Here is a 24155-nt window from a genome sequence, read left to right on the forward strand (position 1 = left end):
TGTTTAGCACATTATGGAGCCCCTAGGCAGATAGCATTCTGGGCTGGAAAGAAAGCCAATGTGCACCTGGTATGTCTGTCAGGAAGCCTCATCTGAGATGTGGAGGCTACATTTCCGGTGGCGACTTCCCTCGATAGGTCAGGGGTGCGTAGCAGAGTACTTGTGGAGTGCACATGAGGGTTTTTTAGGCTAGGCTGTAGTTTGAGGTTCTCTAATGGACATTCGCCAGTCGATTCACAGCAAAGAAAGGCAAACAGCATTCAGAATCAAGACACTTTGACTGTCACAATTTTATCAGTAAACTGTGTAAGTATTTGTAGTAAAGTTCCCGAATTTACTGCCCTCCCGGAAAGTTATTGCACTCAAATTATTCTTGGGACCAGAAGCTGGCTGAAACCCAAAGTGGAAATCTCTGAGATATTTAGTGAGTCATGGAATGTGTATTGGAAAGACAGATTACAGGCCATAGGAGGGGAAGTGTTCATTGCAGTTGACAAAAATATTGTCTCTATTGATGTTGAAATTGAGTGTGACAGTGAAGTCGTCTGGTCACGTATAACAGGTGTAGGTGAAACTATGTTAATTGTTGGATGTGGCCATCCGATTGCGCTGTGACAGTTCTAGAGTCATTCAAAGGAAGTCTATGGTCAATAGCACTTAAATACTCAGATCATGCAATAGTAGTTGGAGGTGACTCAGACCTTATCGACATGTCAGTATAGAAGTGGGGATTAGCGATCATGATATCATTATAGCAATCATGATTATGAGAGTTAATAAATCAGTCAAGAAGGCTAGGAGTGTGTTCCTGCTAGACAGATCAGATAAGGAGTTCACTTATACAGTGAATTGGCATCACTTGGTACCAGTAAGATGGACACACAGGAATTACGGGCAAAGTTTAAGCAGATTGTAATTCATGGTCTAGAGAGTTATGTGCCTAGTAAATGGATAAAGGATGCTCAAGACCCACCAAGGTTTAATAACGAAATTCGCAAGGTGCTGAGGAAACAGAGGCTGTTGCACTCTAGGTCAAAAAGGGACACAGAAACAATGGCAAGTGAAGGTTAGTAGAGATTCGTGTGTCTGTGAAAAGATCGATGCGTGAAGCATACAACAGCTACTACCATCACACCTTAGCAAAAGATCTGACAGAGAACCTGTGAAAATTACGGTCATATGTAAAATTGCTAAGTGGTTCTAATGCTTCAATTCAGTCCCTTGTTGACCAGTCTGATGTCGCAGTTGAAGATAGTGAAACAAAAACCGAAGTTTTAAATTTCATGTTCAAGAAATTGTTTATGCAGGAGAAACATACAAACATTCCATCATTTGACCATCGGACAGACTCCTGTATGGAAGACATAGAAATTCTCATACCTGGCATAGAGAAGCGGTATTTATCAGAGGCAAGGGTACCACCAGGAGTGCCCCAGGGAAATGTGACAGGACTGCTGTTGTTCTCTATATACATAAATGATTTGGTGGGGAGGTTGGGCAGCAGTCTATGGTTGTTTGCTGATGATGCTGTGGTGTATGGTAAAGTGTCGAAGTTGAGTGACTAGGAAGATACAAGACGACTTGACCAAATTTTCAGTTGGTGTGATGAATGGCAGCTAGCCCAAAATGAGGAAAAATGTAAGTTAATGTGGATCAGTAGGAAGAACAAACTTGTAATGTTCAGATACAGTATCACTAGTGTCCAGCTTGACACAATCAAGTCATTTAAATATCTGGGCATAACACTGCAAAGTGATATGAGGTGGAATGGGCATGTGAAAACTGTGGTAAGTAAGGCAAATGGTTGACTTTGGTTTATTGTGAGAATTTTAGAAAAGAGTGGTTCACCTGTAAAGGAAACTGCATGTAGGATCTGGTACGATTTATTCTTGAGTACTGCTTGACTGTTTGGGATCTGTACCAGGTCAGATTGAAGGATGGTATCAAAACAATTCAGAGGAGGGCTGCTAGATTTGTTACTGGTAGATTCAAACAACACATAAGTGTTACAGAGATGCTTCAGGAACTCAAAGGGGAAACCTTGGAGGGAAGGCGGCATTCTTTTCAGGAATCACTTTTGATAAAATTTAGAAAACTGGCATTTGAAACTGACTGCTGAACGATTCTACTGCCGCCAACATACATCGGGTGTGCCACAAACATATCGTGCATAAGGACTACGAAGATAAGACATGAGAAATTAGGGCTCATACGAAGGTGATTAGACAGTAGTTTTTTCCTCACTCTATTTGCGAGTGGAACATGAGGGGAAATGACAAGTAGTGGTACAGGGTGCTCTCTGCCACGCACCTTACGGTGGCTTGCAGGGTATCAATGTAGATGTACATCTCTCTCTGGCTTCAGATAGTTTTGCTTGCTTAATGACAAGGCAGTGTTTGGCAAATGCCTTCAGCTGTTTTGCCCATTTTCCTTTACTTCTTGCATTGTTTAACAGTTTTCTTACTGGCTTTCTTTGCAATTCAAGGTTGTTGTTATTTTCTAAGTACCAGGTCATAATGGCAGATGTCACTTCATCTGCCATTTCCTCGAGTACTACTGGAGTCCTTACTAAAATTACAAATTCAGATATGGATGAGTTTAGGTCTTTCCTATAAGACTCTTATGTTGTGTTTCTAGGATTCCTATAGGTCATGGTCTGTTTAGCATTCATTTCAGCCTCAAACTTGTTATATGTGTGTTCTGATAAGGATGGCTCCAACACCGCATGCCATTGTTTGATGTAGCTACCTGTGAAGGTGAACCCAAAAGTTATGTCCATTATTTCTTCCTTTCTTATGTTCCTGAAGGTCGATTTGATGCCCTATTCAGGATCTCCAGGCTACTCTCAATTAAATTTTCTTCTGCTGTTGGTGTTGCTGCTTCCCCTCAACAGGTTGTGGGCATTGGCATCACAACCAACCAACAGCTGTTCATTCAGCTATGAACACCTGTCTACATGCTACATTAATTTTCAACTTCATTCACTAAGTCCCTGAAATGAAAGTCCGCCGTGGGCAGGAATGACATTCCGCACTCAACATAAATGCATATTCTGGTGTTCTTTAAATTTCTAGTATGTTACCTCTGGCATTTTGCCTCCAGCATCATCCTCCAGTTTTCCCAAGACCTGAAACGCCTAATTTATATACATAGGGTTCCCGGATCAGGACAACGTCCACCTCTTGTCTTCCCAGAAGACGACTCAGGGTGGCAGTTGCCCCCTTACTGTGTTGCAGATTTATCTGCAACTCTTGCAGCCACACCATGGTCATTTCCAGTGTGTGAGATTATTCTGACGATAGCCTGCAAGAACCCTTTCTTCCCATTGCCCTCAAGGATTCCTCACTGACTTCCATCACAGGGGCTTATTTCTTACCTCGGCTATTTCTGGATCCAGTTATTGTGATAAAAGGGAATATTAGACTCCTCTCCTGTTCCTTGTCTTGACTTGTCTCTTGTTCCTGTCTTGGAAGTAGAAGGGATCTGTTTTTCCCCTTCACTCTGAGACCACCTTTGTAGAGGTCTTAAGTTTGGGACCTCTTGTCTTCCTTTTCATTTTGTTGTTTGTGAAGTTTTCTCCTCTCAGCCCCAGACAATGATTTGACCTCGATACAGTCCAACTTCTCAGTGATGATTTCCTCTTCTTGGATTGGTCTATCAACTGATCCAATTCCAGAAACAGCTTCCATTAGTTCGAACCTCAATGCTTGGGTATTTTAAGTCTCATCAAATCCCACAGTTTTTGTTTCTTCATTTTGGTACCATGAGATTTAGCCATTTATTAGGTTGATACCATGGTGCTCAGCATGGTGCAAGGCTGGTTACTTGGGTCAGTTGACCAGTAGCCCTGAGAATTTTGCTACATGCCACACACCCCTCAGCATGAATTGTAGTGGAGCTTTGTGAGGCACTCTGCTCATCTGGTTCATCCAGCATAGGAGATTCTGCCATTAGCTACACTACAGCTGTCATAGCCCTCAGCTTCATGCATACACAGAAGCCTTTCTATCTGCATGATCAGTATTTCAACTACGAGGTGGTGTCCCCAGAGAGGGAACTCTCATGATACCTTGGGATGAATATGCCAAACCCACCTCATAAAATCAACAAGTATGCAGGATTTATTGGAGCTGCTGTGGAATCTGTTGCATGTGAGTCAATGAAGGGTGCTGCAAACAAAGCTGTTGAAATAAATGATAGTGTGACTGACATACCAGTAGCTTTTGATGGCACTTGGCAGTAGTGCGGCTACAGTTTTATGAATTCTGTTGCTACGGTGACCAGTGTGGATACTGGAAAGAAAGGTAATAGATTTCCAGATTTTAACCAAACATTGTTATAAGTGTAAATCAGGGAATGAAGAAGGGCATGTCTGTGACAGAAATTATGAAGGCACAAGTGGTGGTAGAAGAGGACCAGGTTGAGGAAGTTGAAACAAAGTTTGCAGACAAGAAATTTTCTTATGGTAAAACCATAAGAGGCAGGCTAACAGACAAAATGATTGATGAACTACAGCAGTATTATGGGATGGCCATTAGAAATAATTCTGAGGGTTTGTTGAAAATGAAGTAGGCACTATGGGCTACCTTCTTCCACAGACTGTCAACTGATGAAAAACCAGTACACCGTCTTTGCCCTCCTGGACCTGATTCATGGTGCAATTACCGCAATGCGCAATACTCAAATAGTTCATGCAGCCATAAACGTTCCATCCCAGCAGCAGTCATGGATATCATAAGACCTATTTACAGAGACCTGACAAACATGAATTACTGGAGAAGTGTCTGGAGGGTCAGACTCAAAATCCCAATGATTCATTCAGTAATCTTATATGGACTCGCTTACCAAAAAATGTTTTTCTTTGTATGAAGACGCTAAAGTGGGGGTTCAGTGATGCTGTTATTGTTTTTAATGATGGCAACATTGGTAGGGTGAAAGTGCTACATCATATGAGAATTAATCCTGGAGCAAACTGCATCAGAGAACTTGAATGAATGGACAAGATTCTCATTGATAAAGCAGAGTATGCAGCACAGTTGGCCACGAAGGAGTCCAGAAGGAAGAAAAGAAGAAAAAACTTGGAATAAGATCAAGATGATGATATACAGTGTGGTTCATGGTGTTTCTGAGTGACTAAAAATAAAAATATTAAGCATATATTAAATGAGTTACAGTCTTTTGGAACTTTACATTCACATTTTCTGTTTCCTTTTTCCTAAATCTTGGAAACCACTTTGAGTAAGCATTCAAATTTTCAACAAGTAATAACATACACATCCTGTGTCTACTGAACTAATAGAAGAACATAATTAAAATTATTTAGGATAAAGTACAAAAAAGTATACAAAATTTTAACTGCATGATTAAAAAATTGTATTTCTGAAAGCAGTGGCTGAAATGCAATTATTGTAGTTTAGTAGACTCAGAAAATACAGTTTAATGTCCTGTAAAAGTTTCATGTCAATGGCTACAGTAGTTTCTAAAATACAGGGGAAGCCAAGTCAGTAAATTAAACATTGTCGGGATAGGACGTTCGAACTCCCTTAAATGCTATATCGCAGTTGTCGAAAAACCTAATTAGAATATGATGGCTCTTGCGTGTCAGTATCATTGCATGTACATCGTTGTTACGTGACATAGTTACTAAGCTGTGTCCCTCACTGAGTGAAGTGTTGCTGCTGTGCACATTCCACTATGAAGTGTTGTCTGAATCCTTGTACCACTATTCGCTGTTGTTGCTTCTACTAGACCAACACTGTGTGTTATGTGTGTACTCACGCCAGCGTCTGCTGCTGCTGCACCGCTCCTGGTTGCCTTCTGGGATGGCTGCTTTAACTTCAGGCATCGTCTGTATGCAGCGGCTTGTTCCAGTTTCTTCTGTCTCCTCTTGGCATCATCTGTCTGGTGGTCTCGTTCCAGCTTCTTCTTCTTCTTCTTCTTCTTCTTCTTCTTTTTCTTCTCTGTTGCTCTTCCGCCCATACCACTAGCCAGCATACTGATTGTTTAAGTAAAGAAAGGGACCCCTCAGAACTGTTTCATATTTTTGCTTGACATTTGGCTGAGTGGGTTCAATTACAAAAGGGAGGGCGACCCATTCCATTAATATTTAGCATGCTGTTGCCGAATAAGAAAACAGCAAACAATCCTTCCTAATCAGTGCCAAACCCTGCACCTTAAAGTAATCTATATATGTTGTGTCCAGCGAATGGTCTCTATGCTGATTGACATTATGCGGAGGTAGATCTGTTCAATTAGCAGTCTATAGCTTCGGCTAATCAAATATTTTGAAAATTATGGCACTCTGTCGAGGAAATATGAACATACGGAGGCAATACTTGAGAACAATGTTTACTGTACTGACCTTTGTACAATTTGTACATTTCCCAAGAAGAAGCAACACGCTAAGTATGGAGGAGCGGCACCAGAGCGTATTCTAAGTCCAGACCTGAGGCCTGACTTAACATGGGATCCATATGTTATGATTGTACGCAACTGACAAACTCTCCTGGATGATGTGTGGCCTCCTTTAGCCCTTGTGGCTGTGGCCACGTCCACATGCCCAGCCGGACAGAGCAGCATGGTCTCACGGGATGTCACATGTTAAATTCGGCCCCAACCAGCTGGCACCCTTGTGGTGGAATTTGCTATGTATTCTGCAAGCATAAATTGTTCAGTCTGGCTGCTGCCATTGCTTTTTAGTCAGTGCATTGTCCTCATATGCGACAGCACAGAAAAGATAAATCTAACTTAACTTGTAGCAGAAGTTATGACCAGTGTTGTTTAGGTTGCAAAATTCATTCTTCTTATTGAGTACCTTACCAGGGGTGAAACAAAATCTGGTGGATACCACAGAAATCTCACAATTGTTGGAAAAATTTGGAAGAAAAGGTGTCTGAATAAATGAAAATGGATCCAAATGAAAAAAATAAAAACAACATTCTTTAGGACAAGGCACCTGCTTACAAAGCCTCTTTGACAATGGAATAAACTGAGGAACTGGTAGTACAAATTGTCTCCCTCCCTCTGTTTTTGGGGAGGGTGACTGTTACACATTACCATTATTTTTTGTATCTATTATTTTTGCAATTTTTGAAATGATCTGGTAGTTGTTTTTAGATTTGTACTATATGCAATGATTTTATAAAGTTGAAGCTGTCTATGACCTTTGCCATTATCGTACTCTGTGATTGTAGTAAATCAGTATCAGTAATGGGTTCATGAAATTTTTCCAGTAGTTTTCTACATGTACTTCTATGACATTAGAGGGGACAGAAAAGGGCTCTGCTGTTACATTTGTCTCTCTCTCTCTCATATACACTACATGATATCTCCACCCTCACCTCACCTTTAGTTTGTCGCACCCTTCTGTCCTCTTCCCTACACCCATCTCAGCCCCCTGCCACTGTGTGTGTGTGTGTGTGTGTGTGTGTGTGTGTGTGTGTGTGTGTGTGTGTATGTGTGTGTGTGTGTGTGTGTGTGTGTGTGTGTTTCTTTCTTTCTTCCTCTCTGTCCTCGCCCCCACTATTCTTAATTGGAATCAAGGTGAAAGTGGGGTTTGAATAAAGGAGAGATTCTGTTTTCCTCTGGTATCATTAACGCTTGCTTACGTATGTGCCTACTAGTCATTATAATCAATCTGTGTTTCTGTTTGTTTTTTTGCTGCTTGGATATAAGATGACCATAGGCAATGTAAGTAAGCTGGTTACTTTAGCTGAATTCAATTCTTTTTTAGTTTTTGCTATGATGGAAGGTTTTGAGAAACTATTTGACTTCATGTTTGATTTTAAACCACATTTGCATAATCAGAGGCATCTTCTTGCTGAAAAGTTTTGTATGTTTTATATTTATTGTAAATTCTGTTTTAGCAAAGTAGTAGACTCGTGACAGATCTGTGTTACTACAGTCATAATGCGATATCATATGCTGATGTGTAAATGAAGCCTACACAAATGTTTGGGAATATTTCTGTTTAATAAAAATCCTGGCTAATTAAAAATTTTCCAAGGCGTGCAATGTTATACAAGTGCCCTCTTCACATACATGCACACACACAGTAAGAAACATACAGTAGAACAATCTGAGTCTGCTGCTGTGGTCCATTTGTTCTCACTACCTTCCTCATGATTTGATCCGTTCATATAATTTTATGCTAGTTCACTGACATTGTTGCAACTAGGCATATGAATCCATAATGAAATATATCAATGGCCAGCTGATCATGGCAATGTACATTACACTGTTGCATGCATCATTAATATTTCATCTTAGCTAAGATGCCCAAGGTTGTGTATCAGAAATTTAGTATATTATTATATTATTTTCCCTAGTTTTAATTAGAAGAGAATTTTATAACTTAAATTCACTAATTTTGTTTATACTGCAATAAATATTTGGACATACTCACCAAATATGAAAAAGTGTACTGCCCAGTCTAGCATCATTGTGTCTGCTTTTGGAACTCATTAAACATAGACTTATAAAAACAACTCTCAGCAACATGGTTCTTGTTTGAGTTGTCCTCACCTTGCCTTTCTCCTTTGCTGTTCTCTCTGGTATCTTGTACGGAATGGAAAAATTTGCTCATTTACCCAAGTTGCTGTATCAAGTTGCTGTGTGCTTTGAATAGTTCCATTTTTACTGTTATTAAGATGAACACTGATAGGAAGATTCTGGAAAATAATTGTTGTTCGCAGCTCGGCCAGGAAAGCAAGCTGCAGACTCATCTGGCATGTCCACAAGTGTCATAACATCTCCAGAAAGATTGGGCAGAACAAGGAGTCGGATGTCAAATGTATCTCAGTCCCAACGTAAGTATCTTCAGTTCGTTCTTTCTATTAATTTCCTTCAGTTTCTCTCATTTTATTACTATTAATATATTTGTCATTTATTTTTGTGTGTGTGTGTGTGTGTGTGTGTGTGTGTGTGTGTGTGTGTGTGTGTGTGGTGTTGTTGTTGTTGTTGTTGATGATGATGATGATGATGATCATGCAATTCTTGGTATGAAAGAGACCCAAAATCTCATTAAAAGTCAAGGCATATAATAAAATAAATTTTAATAGATGTTAACTGTAAAGTAGTGGGTATATATTTCTGTAACAAGTAAGGTTTTATTTTCTGAAGTTGTTGCTTATCATAGATCAATTTTTTATGGAGGAGCCGGGATGGAAGTAATTTATAGAATTTATTATTTGCCAATACTTAGCTTCAGCTGAAACAAGAATGTATATAAGGATTGTGCTCAAGTTTGTAAGTATAGTAAATGAAACAACAGAGAAAAGATAGCCTTGTAAATGGTAGACAGTTGGTCAAATGAATTTTAAGGTAACTTAGATAATTACAAGTTCGTATGAGAAAATATGAAACTGTAATGTTGCCATTCCTGTTCTTAGTACATACCCTGTAAAAGTGTAGTTAATAAATAATGTAAATATTGCTCCAGTATACGAGTAATATGAGCAGGGGTCACTTCCTTCCAATAAAGCAAAGGCTTCTAACTGGGATTTCTGTTCTGGCTACGTAGCACAGTTCTCTGTGTACCTTAAGTGGCAGATTTTTAGGGCAGTCATTGTAAGCAACATTTTTGCATCAACATTGTTCAGTGTTATCAGAACAGCTGATAAAATTTCATATCAATTGTAAGATTCACACAGATCCCATTAAGAAAATGGGAAGGTGGATCTCAGCAATTACAACTCAAATTAGTGTATTAAGTATCTATGATCTCGTGCAGTGATGACTTTATAGCCACCTCAGTGTTCATGTTGTAATATTCCAGCCAAGTCAGTATGCAGCAGCGTTGATCATTGATCAAAGTAAGTGCATTGTAGGTGTAAGTGTTCACCATTCGTGCACTACTTAATTATCATTGGGAGAAAACATTACAAACAAACTGTGTTTTGTGTATCTTTCTCTTTTGCTTGTGCCTGTTTTCTGAGTTTGGGTGTGGTATGGTTAAATTAGATTATATTTACTTTTCATTCCAATAGAGCTGTAGTGAGGAGATCCATAAGGATGTAGAACATGTCAGAAAACAAAAATACGCAGTAAATAATTACAAATAACAACAGGTATGCTAATGTACCTTTCACAGATCCCAAGTGAAATGGTCCTCATGGATGTGGTATAAGCAAAAAAATCATGAACATATTTTCATTTAAAATGCAATAACAAACTTGTCACTAAATTTATACAGGAGTCAGGTTGTATGTAATACTTAACATTATTTGAGATTATTAAGTAACATATACATGTCAGTGAGTTCTACTGAAAAATTCATCAGTGGAGTAGAAGAAGTTGGCTGCCAATAGATCCTTGAGGCTCATCTTAAACTGAACTTTCTTCATAATTAAACTTTTAACTATCATCTGCATACTGACTTGCCATTTCGAAATGTTACTGATGAAAGGTCATTGATATCCACAAGGAAAAGTAAGGGATCTAAGATGGAATTTGGTGCAACAGCACGTGTAATTAGTTCCCAGTTGAATGATACCTAATAGCTTAATACAATCTCTTTCCTACTGACATCCTTTTTGTCCTGTCCTGGTAGAATTTGAACCATTTTGCAACATTTCCTTTTGACCATAATATTCTAATTTACTGAAAAGAATGTTGTGATTTACAGAGTCAAATGCCTTTGACTGATCACAAAATATGCCAGTAGCCTGTAATTTATTGTCTAATGAATTAAGTACATTCTTGCTGTGTGCGTAGATAGGCTTCTCAATATCAGAACGCGTTAGAAATCTGAACTGTGACTTTGACAAATGTTATTTGTTGTAGGATGGTTAAGAACCCAAGTTCCTTTACAGATTGAAAGTGAAACAAAGATTCGCTGAACTGGCCCATGAAACACACTTACTCACTGAATTGGTGCGCAGTAGCTGTATTTGTAGTCTCACCTTTCCCACATTTCTCTGCCAGGGAGCTGGTTGGTTGTGTTGTCCTCATCACTTCATCATTCATGACAGGCTAGAGTGGACTGTGTAAAAATTCTGATTTTTTATGGGGGCTGATGACCGCACAGTTGAGTGCCCTGCAAAACGATCACCACGATGACAACCGCCACCACCACTACCACCACCACCTTTCCCACAAGAATTTTCTTGAAATGAAAATTTTTTAATTTCAATATTAATTTTGACAAAGTGAGACCTTAGAATTAGGGTTACAAATATATAGTATTGGCAATTAAAATCTTATTCAATTTTACAAAAGAATATTCTGGAACGTGAAAGTCTTTATTATCAGCAACTATTCAAAGACATTATTTTTGGAAAAAAATTGAGAAAAGGTGTTTTCAGTTGAGGTATGTCAAGGCTAATACGAATAACTTTCACCTGTGCAGAAATTTTAGGTAGTACATATTTTGTATGTATCGTAACTTGGTCATATTTCGTTAAATAAACTTTTATTAATAAAATTAACTAGACTGTTACATTCAGGAGAATGATAGCTAAATACTGAATAATATAATTTATTGACAGTTTGTGGAACATATTGATTAACCATTACAATTTAATACACAATGGAAAAGAAATGTAAAGTGTTGTTTGGATTATTAGTTCCTCCTTTTATTTTTAATTACTTACTTATTGTAAAATAAATGATGTGGTGACAAACTTTTATTACTCTATGTTAAGCATAAGTGTTACACTTGACTATATCTCAGAAGAAACACTTTTATTAGTTACAGCCCATGCTGGATGGAATAATTTCTTATATGTGGTCACAATAGTTCAGATATAAACATGGGTATTGACTAAAAAAGTAATGTAAATTGACCTACCCCCATTTACATACATTTCTGTGTGCAGAATGAGCTGAGTTCCATTCTTCAATTGTCCTAAACCACATAAGACAAATGCTGGGATGGTCCCTTCGAAAGGACATGGCCAGTTTCATTTCCCTCCATACTCCATTTGAGCATGTGCTTTGTATCTAATTGTCAACCCTAATCTTCCTTCCCTACTTCCCATATCTCATTACTCTTCCACCTTACCCTTTAGAGTTCATTCCTGTTAGTAGTGCTTGCATCCTCTATGGCATGGAATGTCTCACAAAGAAATTTTTGAGCAGCTGAAGACTGTGTACTCTGTGAGTGGTTACACAGATACATATTCTTCTGTCCTACAACTTATAATGCCGTAGAACTAGAAGAACCTGAGAAGACCACAGCTAATGTGTGTCTTCCACATGATAGTGTATTATCTGGAAAAAAGCAAATGAGTCTTGCAGAAACACCGAATTAAGCATTTTCTACAGACTATAAAGACACGACAGTTATGTGTGACCCTAATTACACACTTCCGAGCGACAAATACTTATTTCATCTACATCTACATCCATACTCCGCAAGCCACCTGACGGTGTGTGGCGGAGGGTACCTTCAGTACCTCTATCGGTTCTCCCTTCTATTCCAGTCTCGTATTGTTCGTGGAAAGAAGGATTGTCGGTATGCCTCTGTGTGGGCTCTAATCTCTCTGATTTTATCCTCATGGTCTCTTCGCGAGATATACATAGGAGGGAGCAATATACTGCTTGACTCTTCGGTGAAGGTATGTTCTCGAAACTTTGACGAAAGCCCGTACCGAGCTACTGAGAGTCTCTCCTGCAGAGTCTTCCACTGGAGTTTATCTATCATCTCCGTAACGCTTTCGCGATTACTAAATGATCCTGTAATGAAGCGCGCTGCTCTCCGTTGGATCTTCTCTATGTCTTGTATCAACCCTATCTGGTACGGATCCCACACTGCTGAGCAGTATTCCAGCAGTGGGCGAACAAGCGTACTGTAACCTACTTCCTTTGTTTTCAGATTGCGTTTCCTTAGGATTCTTCCAATGAATCTCAGTCTGGCATCTGCTTTACCGACAATCAACATTATATGATCATTCCATTTTAAATCACTCCTAATGCGTACTCCCAGATAATTTATGGAATTAACTGCTTCCAGTTGCTGACCTGCTATTTTGTAGCTAAATGATAAAGGATCTATCTTTCTGTGTATTCGCAGCACATTACACTTGTCTACATTGAGATTCAGTTGCCATTCCCTGCACCATGCGTCAATTCGCTGCAGATCCTCCTGCATTTCAGTACAATTTTCCGTTGTTACAACCTCTCAATACACCACAGCATCATCTGCAAAAAGCCTCAGTGAACTTCCAATGTCATCCACATGGTCATTTATGTATATTGTGAATAGCAACGGTCCTATGACACTCCCCTGCGGCACACCTGAAATTACTCTTACTTCGGAAGACTTCTCTCCATTGAGAATAACATGCTGCGTCCTGTTATCTAGGAACTCCTCAATCCAATCACACAATTGGTCTGATAGTCCATATGCTCTTACTTTGTTCAATAAACGACTGTGGGGAACTGTATCGAACGCCTTGCGGAAGTCAAGAAACACGGCATCTACCTGTGAACCCGTGTCTATGGCCCTCTGAGTCTCGTGGACGAATAGCGCGAGCTGGGTTTCACATGACCGTCTTTTTCAAAACCCATGCTGATTCCTACAGAGTAGATTTCTAGTCTCCAGAAAAGTCATTATACTCGAACACAATACGTGTTCCAAAATTCTACAACTGATCGACGTTAGAGATATAGGTCTATAGTTCTGCACATCTGTTCAACGTCCCTTCTTGAAAACGGGGATGACCTGTGCCCTTTTCCAATCCTTTGGAACGCTACGCTCTTCTAGAGACCTACGGTACACCGCTGCAAGAAGGGGGGCAAGTTCCTTCGCGTACTCTGTGTAAAATTGAACTGGTATCCCATCAGGTCCAGAGGCCTTTCCTCTTTTGAGCGATTTTAATTGTTTCTCTATCCATCTGTCGTCTATTTCGATATCTACCATTTTGTCATCTGTGCGACAATCTAGAGAAGGAACTACAGTGCAATCTTCCTCTGTGAAACAACTTTGGAAAAAGACATTTAGTATTTCGGCCTTTAGTCTGTCATCCTCTGTTTCAGTACCATTTTGGTCACAGAGTGTCTGAACATTTTGTTTTGATCCACCTACCGCTTTGACATAAGACCAAAATTTCTTAGGATTTTCTGCCAAGTCAGTACATAGAACTTTACTTTCGAATTCATTGAACGCCTCTCGCATAGCTCTCTTCACACTACATTTCGCTTCGCGTAATTTTTGTTTGTCTGCAAGGTTTTGGCTATGTTTATGTTTGCTGTGAAGTTCCCTTTGCTTCCGCAGCAGTTTTCTAACTTGGTTGTTGAACCACAGTGGCTCTTTTCCATCTCTTACGATCTTGCTTGGCACATACTCATCTAACGCATATTGTACGATGGTTTTGAACTTTGTCCACTGATCCTCAACACTATCAGTACTTGAGACAAAACTTTTGTGTTGAGCCAACAGGTACTCTGAAATCTACTATTTGTCACTTTTTCTAAACAGAAAAATCTTCCTACCCTTTTTAATATTCCTATTTACGGCTGAAATCATCGATGCCGTAACCGCTTTATGATCACTGATTCCCTGTTCTGCGTTAACTTTTTCAAATAGTTTGGGTCTGTTTGTCACCAGAAGGTCTAATATGTTATCGCCACGAGTCGGTTCTCTGTTTAACTGCTCAAGGTAGTTTTCAGATAAAGCACTTAAAAAAATTTCACTGGATTCTTTGTCCCTGCCACCCGTTATGAACGTCTGAGTCTCCCAGTCTATATCCGGCAAATTAAAATCTCCACCCAGAACTATAACATGGAGGGGAAATCTACTCGAAATATTTTCCAAATTATCTTTCAGGTGCTCAGCCACAACAGCTGCTGAGCCAGGGGGCCTATAGAGACATCCAATTACCATGTCTGAGCCTGCTTTAACCGCGACCTTCACCCAAATCATTTCACATTTCGGATCTCCGTCAATTTCCTTCGATACTATTGCACTTCTTACCGCTATAAACACGCCTCCCCCTTCACTGTTCAGCCTGTCTCTGCAGTATACATTCCAATCTGAGTTTAGGATTTCATTACTGTTTACGTCTGGTTTCAGCCAACTTTCTGTCCCTAGTACTATATGGGCATTGTGATCGTTTATTAATGAGAGCAGTGCTGGGACCTTTCTATAGACGCTCCTGCAGTTTACTATTAGCACATTAATATTGTTATTCCCTGTTGCATTTTGCCTACTCCTATCTTGCCGCGTCTCAGGAGGCATCTTGTCGGGCCTAGGGAGGGGATTCTCTAACCTAAAAAACTCCCATGTGCACTCCACATGTACTCCGCTACCCTTGTAGCCGCTTCCGGCGTGTAGTGCACGCCTGACCTATTCAGGGGGACCCTACATTTCTCCACCCGATAGCGGAGGTCGAGAAATTTGCACCCCAGATCTCCGCAGAATCGTCTGAGCCTCTGGTTTAAGCCTTCCACTCGGCTCCAAACCAGAGGACCGCGATCGGTTCTGGGAACGATACTACAAATAGTTAGCTCTGATTCCACCCCGCGAGCGAGGCTTTCCTCCTTCACCAATTCCGCCAACCGCCTGTACGAACTGAGGATGACCTCTGAACCCAGACGGCAGGAGTCATTGGTGCCGACATGAGCAACAATTTGCAGTCGGGTGCACCCAGTGCTCTCTATCGCCGCCGGTAGGGCCTCCTCTCGGATGAGACCCCCCGGCAAGCAGACAGAGTGAACACTGGCCTTCTTCCCCGACCTTCTCGCTATTTCCCTAAGGGGCTCCATCACCCGCCTAACGTTGGAGCTCCCAATAACTAATAAACCCCTCCCCCCGTGTGCCTGCTCGGACCTTGCTGAAGGAGCAGCCACATGTCCCCTCACAGGCAGAGCGGGCGATGCCACACGGCCAGCCTCCACATTGACCTTCCGCCTCGTGCGCCGCGAACGCCGCTGAACCCGCCACTCCCCTTGGGGAGAGGGTGGCCCAACCGCGCCCGGTACCCGCGAAGATGTCTCGACAGCAGGGACAGTGGGTGAAGCATGTAACACCTGGGGTGTACCTTGCGACGCACCAGACTCCTCACTGCCGCTACACTCTGAGGCAGCAGCCTGAAGACGGCTGACCGCGGCCATCAACACGCTCAGCTGTTCGCGAACAGTGGCCAGCCCCTCCTGCGTCCGTACACAGCAGTCACACATCCTATCCATCCTAAGGAAACAATTTACTGAAGAGAGTTAATCAACCTTTAACTAGACTGCTAATTCACTAAAGGCGGCTGCTTATTCACTAAACTGTGGTTGCTAGCCACTTCTTGTAGAAAACAATGAAAATAGCACTACCTGTCTCTGGACTGTATTGAAAACAAACTCTAGCACTACTGGCACTATGGTTGACTACAGGGACTCTCTCTTACTGTATTCAAAACAAACACGAAATCTATGGAACACTATTAAGAGCACTCGAAAATTAAAGCTTCCTAAAAGCAAATACACACGGAAGAAGAAGTGACAAGTAAGAAAAATACAGTTAATACTTAAATTAAGGTAGCTCGCTGCACAGCAGACGTGAAGCAGGCGGCAGTTACGACGACACTGACACTGACTATGGCTGACTAAAGGGACTCTCTCTGACTGTATTCAAAACAAACACGAAATCTATGGAACACTATTAAGAGCACTCGAAAATTAAAGCTTCCTAAAAGCAAATACACACGGAAGAAGAAGTGACAAGTAAGTCAATGATAAGTCATGCCAAAGTTTGTTGCTGTAAGACATCAGTGAATGAAAATAGGAAAAGTAAGTCAACTTTTTGACATTTTCAACCCAAAAATCTAAAAATTAATTAATTGTGACTGTGGTTTCAACTGTAACAAGGTCTGGGAACTCTCACTATGCTGTAAAGAGCTACTGTTCAACAACAACAAAATGACTTATGATGCCAGGGTTTCAATGAAATACATTATGTATTGATAATTTTCCTGGCTGTAAACCTTGGATGGTGCAGTAACCAGCATGATAAAAACCATGGGAGACAAGTGGAAGGGGCCATGGATATAAAAGCTATGGTTAGTCTGTCAGCAGTCATTTCATCAGCATATTTGATGGTGGGGCAGCTGAGTGTGTGCCTGTGAATGATTCTTGCAAGTTTTACATTCATTGAGACTTTAGTTCAGGCACATTTCTCTAGCTGATAAAGGATAATGTAAAATTGTTCTTGTTATGTAGTCATCACTGTAGCCCACACTTTACAAGACGTATCTCTGATTGGATGACAAGCAGGCAACAGTATATGAAGTTATGAGGTGGTTGTGCAGTTTTCCAAGATAAATGGTCTACTCAATAACATTACCGATTTTCGTGCCGTGTTAGATACAAGAAAGCACCTTCAGAGTGAGTTCTCATTTAGGGAATAATTGTGAAATCATTTTTACAAACATGAAAACATATATTTGATCTAATATTTCCTAAACCAAGTGAAATAGACTTTCATCAACATTCGTTGATCGATAAATATAGTTTATTTTCCGTACAAAACATTGTCATTTAGTTGATGTTGAGGATAACATTTTACAAGTAAACATTACAGAATGGTATGTTGGACACTACAAGGCATCAAGAGTTGCAGTGTCTGGTGCACTTGCATGTAGACTTCTTTCTTATGAGACTCTACAGTAACAATCATAAGAAACCTAGATATTTAGTGATTGAGATATCAGGCTGTTAGAATGCAAGACATTGCAAGGTTTTAGAAATTTATGACGCTTTTCATTTAAATAATTAAGAACCACAGTTGTGAGTGCCAAATGGATGTATTTGTTTAAATGAAAATGATGTTTTGTTAAATAAAACTCTGGTGCATATGTACCTTTCACATTTTATTTAGTTCTGTGATGATGCTTATATTTTTCCCCATGTACTGATATAGTTTATGTCTTTTATTCTGTAAATTACTTGTAACATGATTGAAAGATGATCTTTTTCTTTATTATTGTTGTTATTTTGTTCATAGCTACAAGCCGCTCAGGGTCTCCGTCTTCCAGACTAAGTTATGCTACCTTTTCAAATACAAACAGAGAAACAGGACATGATGGCAGACACCGTTGACCATCCAGCATCCCCCTCTCGACAGGACCTAGTCGTGAAGCTAGCAGAGAGACATCGCCAAGTCGTTACTCTTTAAATCTACTTGATCGCTCATTTGGCTCAAAATTGAGGTATCATTGAATTTCTGTTATAAAAAATGTATATTGTTTTTCTGTACTTATCAGTGTGTTTATAAGTTAAGCAGTTATATAATTAGCATACTTGCCGTTACTCAAAATAGATTTTTAGTAACTCTTGATTTGTGTTACCAACATGTTTTGTGCATTTGTGTGACCTCGGCTGCTCATCACTTAATAGAGACAGGCTTTCAAGCAATATGAACAGAAAAACAGCTCCATATTGCGAAAACCAAGTCAGATAATGCAATGGTTAGTACACTGTACTGTCTTTGTCCAGCCATCTAGATTTTAGTTTTCTGTGATTTCTCTAAATTGGTTCATGTGAAGCTCAGGCTAGCTCTGATTTAATTCAGCAATCTAATTTGAGCTATATCCTAAATCTGAAAATTTTATGTTCCTGCCAGTGAATCGGTGATGCTCTGTCTGCTTAATTTTCAACAGTAAGGCATAGTTTTTTGTGCTTGAGACAGTTGTGGGGGGAAACTTAATTGTTTTCAGAGAAAGAAAATACTGCTGACTGCATGAGACAAATGAAACATAATAAAATAAAATAAAATAAAATCTGTGAGTTCATTTAAATCTGTACAGCAGGTTCATTTCTTTTATTCTCTTGCCTGTGATTGTTATTGTTGTGTCAGTTTCGTAATGACAAATCACTGAGTACACTTGTTGAAATACCTTATACTTTTGTATGGAAGCCTGTTCTAGCCTTTCCCAAGAAAATTGTTCTTCAGCGATACATCCACGTTTCTAATGTTGTCTTCCAGTGATCGTCTTGCTCTTTTCTCTCTTAGACGGTCATGCCAAAGTCTGGCCATCCTGAATTAGGTTTTCTGTGATTTCACTAAATCGCTTCAGGCAAATGCCGGTTCCTCTGACAAAGGGCACGGCCGATTTCCTTTCTCATCTTTTCCTAATTGGAGCTTTGCCCCATCTCTAGTGAACTGATTGTTGATGGCATGTTAAAACACTAATCTCCTCCTCCTCATTTCTCTTTGAATGCTACAAAGAAGTTTCTTGTACCATCCACTATTCAGTCACCTGACTAAGTGTCACACCCACTTCCATATCATTCCCACATTATCGCCATAATTACATATTGAACTCCAGTGTATATCCTGATGCCTTTGTTAGTTTTCCTGTCTCCCTTTTAATAATTCTGTCTGCCTGCATAGCTCAATGATAAGCACTTCCAGCTGCTATATGAAGTACCTGTGGTCAATTCCCAGTACCGCAGGGATTTTTCCTTATTTGTGGAACTAGAACATAATGCACTCAGCCTCATGATGCCAGTTGAGGAGCTACTTGAGTGGGAAGCAGTGGCTCCAAGGTTAAAGGCGGGTGTCTATTAGCAAGTAACTTACACAAATACTTGCTGAGGTGTTTACATTACAACAAAAACAGGCACAAGTTTGCTTTCGCAAGTCACTTGGGCAAGTTTATTTCAGGAACTTCCTGCAAGTACTTGCGGAAGTGTTTCCACATGAGTTTCATCATGAGATAGCCAAGTGGGAATTTACAGTGTCATGTTTAAAAACCAGCGCAGCCACCGTCATTGTTGCATTAATGTTATTATTATTATTTATTTACTTTCTCAGACGTTAAGTCTGGTTAAAAATGGAAAGTGACGCGGACCTTGATCAAGCGTCACTTCCTTTTAACTGTACGGTATATGTTATATTGCATTTAGGAACTTTCGGGTAATTGAACATGTATCAATAATTACAGATTTCTGTAATTGTATATATAAGTTTGGATGTAGCTGTATTGCGTTGATGTACTGGTGGATATTGTGTGGTATGACTCCTGTAGTTGATAGTATAATTGGTATAATGTCAACTTTATCCTGATGCCACATGTCCTTGACTTCCTCAGCCAGTTGGATGTATTTTTCAATTTTTTCTCCTGTTTTCTTTTGTATATTTGTTGTATTGGGTATGGATATTTCGATTAGTTGTGTTAATTTCTTCTTTTTATTGGTGAGTATGATGTCAGGTTTGTTATGTGGTGTTGTTTTATCTGTTATAATGGTTCTGTTCCAGTATAATTTGTATTCATCATTCTCCAGTACATTTTGTGGTGCATACTTGTATGTGGAAACATGTTGTTTTATAAGTTTATGTTGTAAGGCAAGCTGTTGATGTATTATTTTGCTACATTGTCATGTCTTCTGGGGTATTCTGTATTTGCTAGTATTGTACATCCACTTGTGATGTGATCTACTGTTTCTATTTGTTGTTTGCAAAGTCTGCATTTATCTGTTGTTGTATTGGGATCTTTAATAATATGCTTGCTGTAATATTTGGTGTTTATTGTTTGATCCTGTATTGCAATCATGAATCCTTCCATCTCACTGTATATATTGCCTTTTCTTAGCCATGTGTTGGATGCGTCTTGATCGTTGTGTGGCTGTGTTAGATGATACGCGTGCTTGCCATGTAGTGTTTTCTTTTTCCAATTTACTTTCTTTGTATCTGTTGATGTTATGTGGTCTAAAGGGTTGTAGAAGTGGTTATGAAATTGCAGTGGTGTAGCCGATGTATTTATATGAGTGATTGCTTTGTGTATTTTGCTAGTTTCTGCTCGTTCTAGAAAGAATTTTCTTAAATTGTCTACCTGTCCATAATGTAGGTTTTTTATGTCAATGAATCCCCTTCCTCCTTCCTTTCTGCTTAATGTGAATCTTTCTGTTGCTGAATATATGTGATGTATTCTGTATTTGTGGCATTGTGAACGTGTAAGTGTATTGAGTGCTTCTAGGTCTGTGTTACTCCATTTCACTACTCCAAATGAGTAGGTCAATATTGGTATAGCATAAGTATTTATAGCTTTTGTCTTGTTTCTTGCTGTCAATTCTGTTTTCAGTATTTTTGTTAGTCTTTGTCTATATTTTTCTTTTAGTTCTTCTTTAATATTTGTATTATCTATTCCTATTTTTTGTCTGTATCCTAGATATTTATAGGCATCTGTTTTTTCCATCGCTTCTATGGAGTCACTGTGGTTATTCAATATGTAATCTTCTTGTTTAGTGTGTTTTCCCTTGACTATGCTATTTTTCTTACATTTGTCTGTTCCAAAAGCCATATTTATATCATTGCTGAATACTTCTGTTATCTTTAGTAATTGGTTGAGTTTTTGATTGGCTGCTGCCAGTAGTTTTAGATCATCCATGTATAGCAAATGTGTGATTTTGTGTGGGTATGTTCCAGTAATATTATATCCATAATTTGTATTATTTAGCATGTTGGATAGTGGGTTCAGAGCAAGACAGAACCAGAAAGGACGTATGAGTCTCCTTGGTATATTCCACGCTTAATCTGTATTGGCTGTGATGTGATATTATTAGAGTTTGTTTGGATATTAAGTGTGGTTTTCCAGTTTTTCATAACTATGTTTAGGAACTGTATCAATTTAGAATCTACTTTGTATATTTCCAATATCTGTAGTAACCATGAGTGGGGTACACTATCAAAAGCTTTTTGGTAATCAATGTATGCATAGTGTAGTGACCTTTGTTTAGTTTTAGCTTGATATGTCACCTCTGTATCTATTATCAGTTGCTCTTTACATCCTCGTGCTCCTTTGCAGCAGCCTTTTTGTCCTTCATTTATAATTTTGTTCTGTGTTGTATGTGTCATTAATTTCTGTGTAATGACTGAAGTTAATATTTTGTAGATTGTTGGTAGGCATGTTATGGGGCGATATTTAGCTGGGTTTGCTGTGTCTGCTTGATCTTTAGGTTTCAGATAGGTTATTCCATGTGTAAGTGTATCAGGGAATGTGTATGGGTCTGCAATGTTAAATAATTAAGTTAGATGTGAATGTGTTGAGGTGAACTTCTTTAGCCAGAAATTTGCTATTTTATCATTTCCAGGGGCGTTCCAGTTGTGCATAGAATTAATTGCTCGGGTGACTTCATGTTGCCAAATTATCACTTCAGGCATTTGTGGTATCATCTTGTATGAGTCTGTTTCTGCTTGTATCCACCGTGCATGCCTGTTATGTTGTACCGGGTTTGACCATATGTTGCTCCAGAAGTGTTCCATGTCTGTTATGTTTGGTGGATTGTCTATTTTAATGTGTGTGTTATCTATTGTTTGGTAAAATCTCTTTTGGTTTGTGTTGAATGTTTGGTTTTGTTTCCTTCTATTTTCACTTTTTTTATATCTTCTAAGTCATTTGGCCAATGCTTGTAATTTCTGCTTCTTTTCATCTAATTGCTCTATCGCTTCTTGTTGTGAGATTTTACCTAACCTTTTTCGTTTTTTGTCTGATATTTCATTTCTTATAAATTGTGTTAGCTGTCCGATGTCTTTTCTCAGTTTTTCTATTCTGATCTGTAGCCTGTGTTGCCATGCTGGTTTTGTGGGTTTCTTCTGTGTGTTGGTTGGTTCTGATCTCTGCCTAGTGTGTATATTTAGTGTAGTGAGTGCTCCTACGTAAACCAGTAGTTGTAACTCTTCCATAGTTGTATTTTCATTTATTTTGTTGTGTATGATTGTGTTGATAGTTGTTATTGTTGTTTCAACTTGTGGGTTATTTGGTGGTCTATGCAAGAATGGTCTAATGTCTGTCTAATGTCTTTGTATTCTATATATGTCAGCTGAAATTTTTCTTCTATATCTAACATGTGTGTCACTTCGTGTTCTATTTGTGCTTGTTCTGTTGGCTGTCTTAAGATTTCGTTTTCCTCTGATTGTTTAATTGATGCTTGTTGTTCCTTGTTTGTTTGCTCTGGGATGTTTGAGTCCATTACTGTATTTTCTTCTTCTTCTGATTGCACATTATTTTGTTCTAGTATTTGTTGTACTTGTTGTTTGATGTTTTCTAATTCTGACTGGTGTATCCTGTTATTTTTTATTATTACATGGATCTGATCAGCTAGTCGTTGTTCTACATCTACATCTACATCTATACTCCGCGAGCCACCTTACGGTGTGTGGTGGAGGGTACTTATTGTACCACTATCTGATCCCCCCTTCCCTGTTCCATTCACGAATTGTGCGTGGGAAGAACGACTGCTTGTAAGTCTCCGTATTTGCTCTAATTTCTCGGATCTTTTCGTTGTGATCATTACGCGAGATATATGTGGGCGGTAGTAATATGTTGCCCATCTCTTCCCGGAATGTGCTCTCTCGTAATTTCGATAATAAACCTCTCCGTATTGCGTAACGCCTTTCTTGAAGTGTCCGCCACTGGAGCTTGTTCAGCATCTCCGTAACGCTCTCGCGCTGACTAAATGTCCCCATGACGAATCGCGCTGCTTTTTGCTGGATCATGTCTATCTCTTCTATTAATCCAACCTGGTAAGGGTCCCATACTGATGAGCAATACTCAAGAATCGGACGAACAAGCGTTTTGTAAGCTACTTCTTTCGTCGATGAGTCACATTTTCTTAGAATTCTTCCTATGAATCTCAACCTGGCGCCTGCTTTTCCCACTATTTGTTTTATGTGATCATTCCACTTCAGATCGCTCCGGATAGTAACTCCTAAGTATTTTACGGTCGTTACCGCTTCCAATGATTTACCACCTATGGCATAATTGTACTGGAATGGATTTCTGCCCCTATGTATGCGCATTATATTACATTTATCTACGTTTAGGGAAAGCTGCCAGCTGTCGCACCATGCATTAATCCTCTGCAGCTCTTCCTGGAGTACGTACGAGTCTTCTGATGTTGCTACTTTCTTGTAGACAACCGTGTCATCTGCAAATAGCCTCACGGAGCTACCGATGTTGTCAACTAAGTCATTTATGTATATTGTAAACAATAAAGGTCCTTGCGGTACTCCCGAAATTACCTCTACATCTGCAGATTTTGAACCGTTAAGAATGACATGTTGTGTTCTTTCTTCTAGGAAATCCTGAATCCAATATTCCGTAAGCTCGTATTTTTTTCACTAAACGTAAATGCGGAACCGTATCAAATGCCTTCCTGAAGTCCAGGAATACGGCATCAATCTGCTCGCCAGTGTCTACGGCACTGTGAATTTCTTGGGCAAATAGGGC

At 39.4% G+C, this 24155-nt stretch overlaps 1 protein-coding gene across 1 annotated transcript in view; it reads left to right on the forward strand.

Annotated features, from left to right (window-relative positions):
• Nucleotides 1-24155, forward strand: part of LOC126184388 (CLIP-associating protein 1-like) — a 248559-nt gene that overhangs the window by 129555 nt on the left and 94849 nt on the right. Inside the window, 2 exon segments of the mRNA XM_049926771.1 lie at nt 8694-8807; nt 17930-18134. Of these exon segments, the coding sequence (XP_049782728.1) occupies nt 8694-8807; nt 17930-18134 (319 nt within the window).

The sequence above is a fragment of the Schistocerca cancellata genome, chromosome 4, assembly GCF_023864275.1.
Source record: "Schistocerca cancellata isolate TAMUIC-IGC-003103 chromosome 4, iqSchCanc2.1, whole genome shotgun sequence".
Lineage (NCBI taxonomy): Eukaryota > Metazoa > Arthropoda > Insecta > Orthoptera > Acrididae > Schistocerca > Schistocerca cancellata.